This window comes from Dasypus novemcinctus, chromosome 14 (genome assembly GCF_030445035.2).
Source record: "Dasypus novemcinctus isolate mDasNov1 chromosome 14, mDasNov1.1.hap2, whole genome shotgun sequence".
Classification (NCBI taxonomy): Eukaryota; Metazoa; Chordata; class Mammalia; order Cingulata; family Dasypodidae; genus Dasypus; species Dasypus novemcinctus.
The window spans coordinates 53,281,865-53,294,120 of NC_080686.1; the positions used below are offsets into that span (position 1 = coordinate 53,281,865).

Genomic DNA, 12,256 nt, shown 5'->3' on the forward strand with positions numbered 1-12,256 from the left:
AAGACATACTGAAAAAGAAAAATGAAATTGGAGGAATCACACTACCTGACTTCAAAACATACTACAAAGCTACGGTGGTGAAAACAGCATGGTATTGGCATAAGGAGAGACACATAGACCAATGGAATCGAATTGAAAGCTCTGATATAGAACCTCATATATACAGCCACATAATATTCGATAAAGCCACCAAACCCTCTCAACTGGGAGAGAGTGGCCTATTCAACAAATGGTGTCTGGAGAACTGGATAGCCATATGTAGAAGAATGAAAGAGGATTACCATCTCACACCTTATACAAAGATCAACTCAAGATGGATCAAAGACCTAAATATAAGAGCCAAGACCATAAAAACCTTAGAAAACAGTGTAGGGAAACATCTACAGGACCTTGTAATAGGAAATGGATTTATGAATATCTCACCAAAAGCACGAGCAGCAAAAGAACTAATAGATAAATGGGACTACCTCAAAATTAAAGCCTTCTGCACCTCAAAGGAGTTTGTCAAGAAAGTAAAAAGGGAGCCCACACAGTGGGAGAAAATATTTGGCAATCATATATCTGATAAGAAACTTATAACGTGCATATATAAAGAACTTCTATATCTTGAAAATAAAAAGATAAACAACCCATTTAAAAAATGGGAAAAAGACTTAAACAGACACTTCTCCGAAGAAGAAATACAAATGGCAAAAAAGCACATGAAAAAATGTTCCAAATCTCTAGCTATCAGGGAAATGCAAATCAAAACTACAATGAGATACCATCTTACACCCATAAGATTGGCAGCTATGAAAAAAACAGAAGAATACAAGTGCTGGAGAGGATGTGAAGGAAGGGGAACACTCATCCACTGCTGGTGGGAATGCAGAAGGATCCAACCGTTCTGGAGGACAGTATGGCGGTTTCTCAAAAAACTAGCCATAGATTTGCCATATGACCCAGCAATAAAACTGCTGGGAATATACCCAGCAGAACTGAAAACAAGAACACAAACAGATATATGTACACCAATGTTCATAGCAGCATTGTTCACTATTGCCAAAAGTTGGAATCAACCCAAATGCCCATCAACAGATGAGTGGATCAATAAAATGTGGTATGTACACACAATGGAGTACTACTCGGCTGTAAGAACAAACACACTACAAACACATGTGATAACATGGATGAATCTTGAGAACCTTATGTTGAGTGAAGCAACCCAGACATTGAAGGACAAATACTATATGACCTCAATGATATGAAATAAACAAGCTGCCTTAGATAGAAGAGACTGAACGATAGGCTTACAGGAAATCGGAGGGTGGAGGAAGGATATGAGCCGATGTCTGCAGGGGTGGAATTTAAGACGAGATGGTGGTAAGTATGAACACAAAGAAGAGATAAAAGGGGGGCAAGGGGTTGCCTTTGGTTGGGGCTTTGCGGGTTTGAGGGTGGCTGGGGAGGGAGGGATGGGTAACATTGCCCAAAAGTGGGGGGAGGGAGGGGTAGCATACGAACACAGGAGAGGGTCAGGTGTTGGTGGAGAGTAAAATGCGGAGAAAATCATATCAAAATATAATAAAGAGGGTTACCTGTTAGAATGCTCGGAGGGGAGGGTCTGATGCAGGACGGGCTCCTGGGGAATGTCTAAATGCTCATTCTGCCAGAGTGGGTGTCACCATGGGGTAGAAACCCAAGTAGTGAGAGTGGGGGTGGACCCACATCCTGGGGAGGACTAATGCCACCAAATAGAGGGAACTGTATCCCTCGAGAGAAAGGGTGGCTCCCAGGGCATTGGGGCAGTTGAGCAAGTTAGGCCCTGAACACTATTCCATCTATCTCTGGAAGTGGCTCCTCAGGAAATGGAGGTTGGCTGTCACTGTGGGCACCAAGGTGGAAGGGAAAATAGACGTTAAATGTGTGGAACCAAGGTAAATGGGGGGTAAGAGAGGAGTTTCTTGAGAGTACACAAGGATGGATATTAAACATGTAATATTACACCATAACATATAGGAGATGACAGACTGATAATGTAAACCATAATGTAAAACATAGGATAACTAAGAATGTAAAGATCTGTGTATCCTAAAGTATGCACCATAATGTAAGCACAGATGTCACCTTGTTAGAAAGCTAATGTCTCAGACTCTGTACATCCCGTTAAGTAAATATGATGTGAATAGGGTGTAAGAGTATCGCTGTGGAAGGAAAAAGGTTTTGTGGTGGATGTATGGGAGTGCTGTATATTATATATATGCATTGCTGTGGTCTAGGACTCCTGTGAAGAGGAGCTGAATAATTAGGGGGGGGGGGGAAAGATAGGATGTAGAATTTTTTCAAGTCAACATTCTTTATCTAAGTTCTTTATCTAACTTTATCCAAGTTCTTTATCTAACCTTTAAATCCATCGCTATATGCCATTTCCTAGTAAGGGACCATGACATTATATTGGGCTTCAAATTTCGGGGAGTTCTGGATCACAGAGTGTTTCAACAATGGCAATGGAGGGATACTGGTATGGGATACCAATGACAGGTGATATATGGCTGACAGGGAGCTGTACAGAACATATGTCCAGGGTGCATGGTAATGTTTGGATATACTCATAGTGGCAACAATTAAAAACCACAGCAGGGGGGGTACTGGGTTCCTGGCCAGTGGTGCTCTGTCGTGGTCCCTAGGGGAGCAGCGACAGTCTCCCAGATACAGCGGTGGGGACTGGGAGGGAGTGAGGGTTCAACAGTGAGCCCCTGATGCTAATGACTATGCTTGTGAGCTGATAAGCCTAAAATAAGAACAAGGCCTAGAGCAACATTGTGCCTGGGAATTTCCTCCTGTCAGCCTTCATGTTACTCAAATGTGGCCAGTCTCCAAGCCAAACTCAGCATGTAAATGCAATGCCTTCCCCCCAGCGTGGGACATGACACCCGGGGATGAGCCTCCCTGGCACCGAGGGACCACTATCAACTACCAACTGATGATGCAACTGGAAAATGACCTTATATGGAAGGTTCAATGTGGATCAGCAGAATATCCCTGTCTACATAAAATAACATGACTTTAAAATGCTGTTTGACCTAAAGTAAGGGGGAAATGGAAAAGAGAAATGAGTTTATATGGCTACGAGTTTCTAAAAAAGAGTCTGGAGGCTGGCAGAAGGATTGCCCTCATGCACAACTGAGCAGAGTCAGAGAGACAGATAAAGCAGATACAACCCCCAGATATCGGTTCCTTCGAGGGCTAAAGAGACCCATGGGAGTTATGGTCATGGCCGATGGGGTTAACTACCAGGTCAGATGGCCCCTTTTTGGAACTGGTGTTTATGTGTGATGAATCTGGACTCAGATGGGATCTTCCTTCATAAGACTTTCATGCTAATGTGCTGAAGGTGCAGTTAATGTTGGGGTTTAAGATATATTTAAGGGATTTGAATCTCTGGACTGACAATGTGATAGCCAGGTCCTGAGCCTCAACATACTCCAGCACCTACAATATGATTTATTGGACTTACCACACTCAGCTAAGATGGAGTTGAAGAAGGACAACCACCACACCATGGAGCCTAGAGTGATTACAACTGAAAGTGGGAGGATTGCATCCAACATCCATGTGGAATCTGAGCCTCCTCTTGACATAGAGGTACAATGGACACAACCAATCCAATGTCCACATAGAAGAGGTGGCATTGGATTGGGAAAAGTGGACATGGTGGCTGATGGGTATGGGGAAAGGCAGGAAGAGATGAGAGGTGGAGGTGTCTTTGGGACATGGAGCTGCCCTGGATGGTGCTTCAGAGGCAATCACCGGACATTGTAAATCCTCACAGGGCCCACTGGATGGAATGGAGGAGAGTATGGGCCATGATGTGGACCATTGACTATGAGGTGCAGAGGTGCCCAAAGATGTACTTACCAAATCCAATGGATGTGTCATGATGATGGGAACGAGTGTTGCTGGGGGGGGACAGGTGGGGTGGGGGGGTGGGGTTGAATGGGACCTCACATATATATTTTTAATGTAATATTATTACAAAATCAATAAAAAAAAAAAATTTAACAAATAGCCCACAGTAATGAAGGATGTTGTTAATGTGGGAAAATGTGGGAGGGGTTGGGAATGGGGCATATAGGAATGCCCTATATATTTTTATGTAACATTTATGTAGTCTAAATATCTTAAAAAATAATAAAGTAACTTCTTCAACCAGTAGAACTCCCTTTAGTATTTACGAAGGGCAGATCTCTTGTTGACAAACTCTTCTAACTTCTGTCTACCTGTGAGTATTTTGAACTCTCCCTCATTTCTGAAAGTCAGCTTTGCTGGATACAGAATTATTGGCTGGCACATTTTTACTTTTAGCACCTTAACTATGTCATGCCATTGCTTTCTTGCATCCATGGTTTCAGATGAGAAATCAACATTTAATCTTATTGTGCTTCCCTTTTATGTAATATATCTCTCTTCTTGTGCTGCTTTCAGAATTCTCAGTCTTAAGCATTTGACAATTTGCTGAGTTTGTGTCTTGGGGTAGGCATTTTAGTATTTATACTGTTTGGAGTGTGCTGTGCTTTGTGAACATGTCTGTGTCCCTCAAAAGAGTTGGAAAAATTTGGGCCATTATTTCCTCCAACATTCCTTCTGCCCCCTTTCCCTTTTCTTCTCCCTCCGGGATACTTATATTGCATATGTTTGTGCATTTTGTTTTGTCATTCAATTCCCTGAGTCCCTGCTGAATTTTTTCTATCTTTTTATCTGTTCAACTATCTGTGCAATTTCCAATGTTCTATCTTTAGCATCACTACTTCTTTCCTCTGCCTGTTCAAATATGCTGTTATGTGCTTCCAGGATATTTTTATTTTCTTGCATTGTGCCATTCATCACCATCAGATCTGTTATCTTTTTAGGTATGTTTAAAATTTCTTCTGTATGTTCCCCAGTATCATCTTAATATCCTTTATCTCTTTCTTCACTTCATTAAGTTGATTCATATTTGTTTGTAGACCATTGATTAGTTCCACATTCTACATTTCCTACTGTTTTTTAGTTTGTTCATTATACTGGGCTATGTCTTCCTGTTTCTTGTATTGCTTGTAATTTTTTGCTGTTAACTAGGTATCTGTTTATCTTTATGGGCTTATTCAGTTGGTTAGCTTCTCTTTCTACTTTAGGGTTTTATTTCATTTTGTTTTGTGTTAAGGTCCCTTTTTGACACTTGGTTTCACTTATTCTATATCCTTCTTGTTGTCTGTGTTCCCCTCACCAAATATTAAGATCTTAGAAAAGGAAAGAAAGAAGAAGAGAAAAAAAATTGATCAAAAGATGTAGAAGGGACCATAAAAGAACCAGGAAAAAAAAATAGTAAGAGTGAAAAAGTCATTAAAAAAAATAAAAAGGAATAAGAGTTTAAAAGTTGGAATAGAAAAAAAAAACAGAAAAAAGAAGAATAAAATAAAATACAAGAAAGTTAAGAAGAGAAAAATAATAAAGATCAAATGAAAATGTGGAATGAATGAAGAGCAATGAAATTGGGAAAAATGAAAGAAAAGAAAGGAAGAAACTAAGGAGAAGAAAGAGAAAAGAAGGAAAAGAAGGAAAATAAAACGAGAAACAAAGGAAAAATTGAAAAAAAAAAAGGGAAAACAGTCTACCCACTTAGTCTATTAGTAACTGTCTCAGGTTGCCTGTGCTCACCAACCACCCTGCAGCCAGCCCTCCACAGTTAAAGTACCTAGGTCTAGAGAAAAAAATAATAAGAATATAAAATAACAAACAGTAAACACCTTTAAAAAAATCTCAGTCCAAGTTCCCTGTCACGAGGCTGCTTGTCCCTGAACTCCTCCCCCCGCTGAGAGCCAGTTGGGTACCTGACAACCCGCTAGATCCTTCTCTGGATCCCTTCTTTTCTGGCTAGTTGGGCACCTTACAGCTCCTGGGCTGCCTCTATGCTTCTACCCGCTCTCCTATCCCTCAGGCTGGTAGGCTTTTTTTTTTTTTTAGGTTCTAGGGATTGAACCCAGGACCTTGTATATGTGAAGCAGGCATCCACTCACTGAACTACACCCACTCCACTGGTTGGATAGTCTTCTGAAGGCTTTTTTTCTGCTCCTGCCCACCCTCTTTTCCCTCAGGCCAGTTGGGCTTCTGGTTTTGCCAGTTGCCTCTCCCAGCTTCCCCCTCTCCTGGGCCATAAGGTACTTGTCAGCCCACCCCCTCACTGACCAAGTTCTTCTCTTTCCCAGGGCAGAAGGGTGTGACAGCTCACCCCATCAGCTTCCCACTCCCCTCTCCCTGAAGACACTTTAGAACCAGCTGGTGTCTTTCCCTTTTTTTTTTCCTGGTCTGCCTGCTCTATCTCTCCTCCCCATTCCCTCTCTCCCCCTGAGTTTGGCTGGGTACTGATCACAAAATACCTGTTTCTCTCACAGCTCTCCCACCTCAAGTGCCTGCTGGGTACTGGGATGCATGCACCCCTGGTTGCCCCAGGGGCTTTCCTCACTGTAGGAGCCTGGTGAGTGTTGGTCTTCAGCCAGGTCACTTCCCTGGCTTTCCTCTCCCTCTGAGCTGGCTGGGTGCTGCAGTGAGTGCCCCATCTCCTACAGCTTTCCTTTTCTCCAGCCAGCTGGGTCCCCCTTTTCTAGCTGCCCTCTCCAATTGCCCCCATGGTCCCGCAGCTTCCCCACTGTCAGGGAGACCTGACTACTCGCAGTTTCTGGAGGAGGAGTACAGCCTGCCATTCCCTACTGTGCCACCTTTGAGTTCCCTGTAATTATTTACTCTATCAGTCTTCTGCTACATTGAGCCCTCAAGACTAGTGATCTGACATATTCATCTTGACATCTGTTGCAACCTGCTACAGCCATTAGAAAAATGACTGATACCTAACAATAAATATTTGTGGAATAAGTAAATGGATAAACAGGAGCCCACGCCAAAACTGACATAAGGCTTTACATATTCTATCTGATGACAGATACTACTATATAAAAAGATTTAATGAGGTATGGAGATATAATTTCCCTAAGATCAAATATTCGCTATCGTAGAATGAAATCCTGAGTTTAAAATTCCATAGCAAAACTACTGGTAGAGCTGGTAAAAGGAGCCAATGTTTGGAATGTCTATTCCAATGTCCCGCCTGTCCAATGACCCTGACTGCTACTTAAAACAGGGCTAAATTATGAAATTTATTTATAATGAGATTTGACAGGTGGCAACTATATAAGGCCAAGGATTTTCTGTTAACTGATGTTTGCAGTTGATTTTTACTAACAGTCTTTGTCATCTTTAAGAACTTTACCTTTTTCTACTTCATTTAAACATTTTTGAAATGAGGAATTACTGTTGAATTTTATAAATTCCCTTTAAGCATTTAATACGGTTTTTATCCTTTAAGTTGTGATGTAATAAGTTATATTGATTTATTGCCTGATATTAAACCATCCTTTCATTTCTTCATGATTACTTCTTTGTAATATTTCATCAGATGTTTTACATTTATCTCCATAAGAGTAATGGATGTGTCTATTGTTTACATGTAAATATTGAGCCATGTAGTTCTTCATTTTGTTTTAGAAATCATTTGAAATTAAGCATTGAACCAAATCTCAAAGATTGAATTTAGGTAACTTCGGAAGCTTTAGCAGTTCTACCAAGTCAGGCATAATAATAGCTAACATTTATTAAGAACTTACTCTCTTCCAGTTTCTCTCTTATGTGCTCTGTATGTATTAACTCATTTAAATCTCTCGGCATCCCAATGAAGTAGGAATTGTTATCCCTGCTTTGGGGCTGAGGAAGTGTGATACACAGAGAGGGAAAGTGACCAAGGTCATGTAGATGGTAAGTGATAGTGTCAGAATTTAAACCCAGGCGTTCTGGCTCTAGAGCCTACATTCTTCAACATTATGCAATGTTGCCAAGAAGTTATACTGGGGAAACATGAATTCCAGGAATTATTTGTTCAAAGTTGGAATCTGACATAATCATTTTTAATAAAATAACTATTTAAACAATGTAGAGCTTATAAGTGAAATGCCATAGGCATGGATTGTACAATAAATTTTTTTTAAAAAACTTGAATTTAAAATATTGCTAAGCTAACAAGCTATTTTCTTCATCTTTTCAGCAATCTCGACACAGAAGAACTATGTGGTAAGTTTCTTTAAGACTGACCAAGCGTACTAGTTGTTTTAAAATGAAAAAGAATACTATCTGTTATATTACTGCTCATTTGGAATGAATGTCATGTGTTAGGTGTTCTGGAATGAAGTAAAAGATAAATAAAGATCACAAAATATTTATGTCCATGAGTTTTGCCCAAGCATGTATTTCACCACCTCACTGCGGAAAGAATCCGGCCCAATTAACTTGCTCATGGGGAGAGAATTGCTATTGCAATTGGTCCATAGTTTCACAAGTGCAAATTCTCCATCAATTTGAATATATTTTTAAATTAGGGTTTAATACAACTTTATTATTTTCTTCATAATGTGTTGTGTAGAGACTTTAGTTATTGTTTTGCAAAAGTGACTCCTTGAAATGTAAAAGTATTCCATGACTGATTTAAGGATTCTGGAATTTTAAATGTCACTTGTAAATCACATGATTCTATAGGGAGAGATAAATCTTTACAAATACATGATTTAATTGCCTCTTCATTCTTTTTCTTAGTCTTTGTGGTTAGAAACAAGTCAAACACTAGGAATGTAGAAACTACATATTTCCAAAATTCTTTGATATAAAAAATTCAAAGCATTATGAATCTATTTAATTTGAAACAGCCATATTTCTCGAATACTGGAAGGTTTTTTTTAAAATTGAAGTTTATCATTCTTTTATGGACATACATAAACAGCTAAGTGTATAGTAAAATTTTTGAATTTATAAAACAAACATGCATATCGTCATACAGGGCGCTCATACATCACCCTACTACCAACACCTTGCATTGCTGGGAAACATTTGTTACAAACTATGAAAGACCATCATCAAAATATTACTACTAACTATAGCCCAGATCTTACATTTGGTGTATTTTTCTCCCAACCCACCAGATTATAACTCCCTATATTAGTATTATATATTTGTTATTGTTTATGAGAGAACATTGTCTTATTCTCTTAACCACAGCCCATCATCCACCACTGGATTGCCTGTGTCATATAATCCCATGCTTTGTAAAGTCCATTCAAAGTATACACTCAGTGACTCGCATTTTCATCAGAGTTGTGCTGTCACCTTAGTCAATATTAGAATGTTTTCATAAATCCAAAAGGAAAAATCCCATACCCTCTTTTACCCCCTGTATTAGTCTGTCAAAGGGGTGCTGATAAAAATCTGTTGGCTTTTATAAAGGGTATTTATTTGGAGTAAAAACTTAGAATTACGAGGCCCTAGAGTCCAGCTCAGGGCTGCTTTCTCACCAGAGTTGGCTGCCAGGTGTTGAAACAAGATGGTGGTGATCTCTGCCTGGTCTCTCCTTCCTTCTTCCTCTTAATGCTCCATGGCCCCAGCTGCTTCCAATCTCAGCTGTAGGCTGGCAAAAGGCTTGTCTCTCAGAGTTTCCTATGTCAGTCTCGAACAGGGCTTGGTGCTTCCAGGCTTTCTCAGCTGCAGACTATCAGGTGAATAGCTCAGCTCCCCTATGGGTTTAGCTGTGTGAACTTTCTCCTTTCTGTCAATATGACAGGACCAAAATGACCAAGTTCTCTCCTATTCCATGTCTCTGGAGTTCTCCCTCTCCTTGTGTGGCTTCTTGAATGAGTGTCCATGTATATCAGCTCACTAAGGGGGCAGGGACTCAACCTGAGTCACACCCAACTGACAGGGTTGAAGCAAAGTCCTAATCTTTTATCAAGTAACTTAAACCCTTTGAATTTAATACAGTCAAAGGGTATCACACCCAGAGGAACAGACCACTTTACAAACAATTCTTCTCTGTTTTTGGGATTCATAAATAATATCAAAGTGCCACACACCCCTGTTGTTGTCTCTTAGAATTGAAATAATATCTTTTTGCCATTGCTGCAAAATATTACAATATTGCTGTTAACTATCACCTATAAATTGCATTAGTTGTAATCTTCCCATGTATCACCGTATCCTTAGCACTTTGTAAAAGAAGAGCATTCTTATATTTATATAATTAACCACAGTCTTCATTGACCACCAAAATCACTGTTATACAGTCAATAGATTATCCTCTAGGTTCCTTTCAATTGATATTTAAATCCACAAACCACCCATTTCCACCACAATTATGTTTATTTATAAATCGTCAGTGTTAGTTATATTCACATGTTACCATTACCTCTATAAATTTCCAAACTCTTCCAATAAGCCTTATTAATCATGCTACATACATTAAGCATCAGCTCCCATTCCCAGCCCACCTTCTATTACCTAGTAACCTATACTCTAGAGTTTACCTCTGTGAATTTACTCATTGTATTTAGTTCATATTAGTGAAACCATACAATATTTGTATCTGGCTTATTTCACACAACACATACCCTTTAGGTTCATCCATATTGTCATATGCACCCCGATTTCATTTCTTCTTATAACTGGATAGTATTCCATTGTAGGTACATAACACATTTTGTTTATCCCTTCATCAGTTGGTGCATACTTGGGCTGGTTCCATATTTTAGCAATTGTGAATAATGCTGCTATGAACATCAGTGTGCAAATGTCAGTTTGCATCCTTGCTTTCAGTTCCTCTGAATATACTCCTAGTAGCATGATTGCTGGATCATATGACAATTCTATACTCAGCTTCTTGAGGTACTTCCGAACTGTCTTCCACAGAGGCTTCACTGTTCTTCATTTCTACCGACAGTGAAGGAGTGTTTCTATTTCTTCACATCCTTTCCAGCACTTGTAATTTTCTGTTTTGTTTTTAAATAATGGCCATTCTATAATGTGTGCAATGGTGTCTCAGTGTAGTTCTGATCTGCATTTCCCTAACAGCTAGTGATGTTGAGCAAATTTTCATGTGTTTATTGGACATTTGTGTTCCCTTTTTGGAGAAAATCTATTCAAGCTTTTTGTCCATTTTTGAATTAGGTTTCTTGTCTTTTTATCATTGATTTGTATGATCCCTTTCTTTATATAACATGGATGTCAAACCCTGATTGGATAAGTGGTTTCTGAAAATTTTCTCCCATTGAGTATGCTGCCTTTTTACTTTCTTGACAAAATCTTTTAAAGAACAAAAGGTTTTATTTTGTGGAGGTCCCTTTTATCTATATTTTCTTTTGTTGCTCATGCTTTGGGTGTAAGGTTTAAGAACCTACTGCCTACCAAAAGATCTTGAAGATGTTTTCCTACATTTTCTTCTAGGAGTTTTATGTTTGTAGCTTTTATATTTATGTTCTTGATCCATTTTGTGGTTTTGATTTTTTAAAAGATGTAAGATAGGGGTCCTCTTTCTTTCTTTCGGATATGGATGTCCAGTTTTCTCAGCACCATTTGTTGAATAGACTATTCTGGGCTGGGTGGGCTTTGATAGCTTTGTCAAAAATCACCTGACCGTAGATGTGAGAGCATGTTTCTGAGTTCTCTATTTGGTTTCATTGGTCAATCTGTATCTGTCTTTATGCAAGTACCATGCTGTTTTTATCATGTAGCTAGGTAATATGCTTTTTAATCAGGAAGTGAAAGTCCTCCAATTTCATTCTTCCCTTTCAAGGTATTTCTAGCTATCCATGGCTCCTTAACTCTTCCAAATAAAATTTATAATTGGCTTTTCTGCTTCTGCAAAAAGACTGTTTGGATTTTTACTGGGATTGTGTTGAATTTGTAAATCAGTTTGTATATATTTGATGTCTTAATGATATTTAGTCTTCCAGTTCATGAATATGGAATGTCCTTCCATTTATTGAAGTCTTCTTTGGTTTCTTTTAGCAATGTCTTGTAGTTTTCTGAATACAGATCATTTATGTCCTTGGTTAAGTTAGTCCTAAATATTTGAATCTTTTAGTCACTATTATAAGTGGAATTTTTTTTTCTGATTCGTGCTCAGATTGCTCATCACCAGTGTATAGAAATGCCACTGATTTTTGCATATAAATCTTATATCCCTCCACTTTGCTGAACTCGTCTGTTAGTTCTGGTAGCTTTGTTGTGGATTTCTCAGGATTTTCTACATGTAGAATCATATCAGCTAATAGTTTTACTTCTTTTTCTATTTAGGTGCTTTTTATTTCTTTTTCTAGCCTAATTGCTCTAGCTAGAACTTCTAGCACAGTATCGATTTTTCTTCACTTTA

General features: G+C 39.0%; 1 protein-coding gene across 1 annotated transcript in view; it reads left to right on the top strand.

The window, feature by feature from the left end:
• Positions 1-12,256, top strand: part of NECAB1 (N-terminal EF-hand calcium binding protein 1) — a 247,317-nt gene that overhangs the window by 103,573 nt on the left and 131,488 nt on the right. The window contains exon 4 of the mRNA XM_012518134.4: positions 8,111-8,136. Coding sequence (XP_012373588.1) covers positions 8,111-8,136 — 26 coding nt within the window. The remainder of the gene's footprint in view (positions 1-8,110; positions 8,137-12,256) is intronic.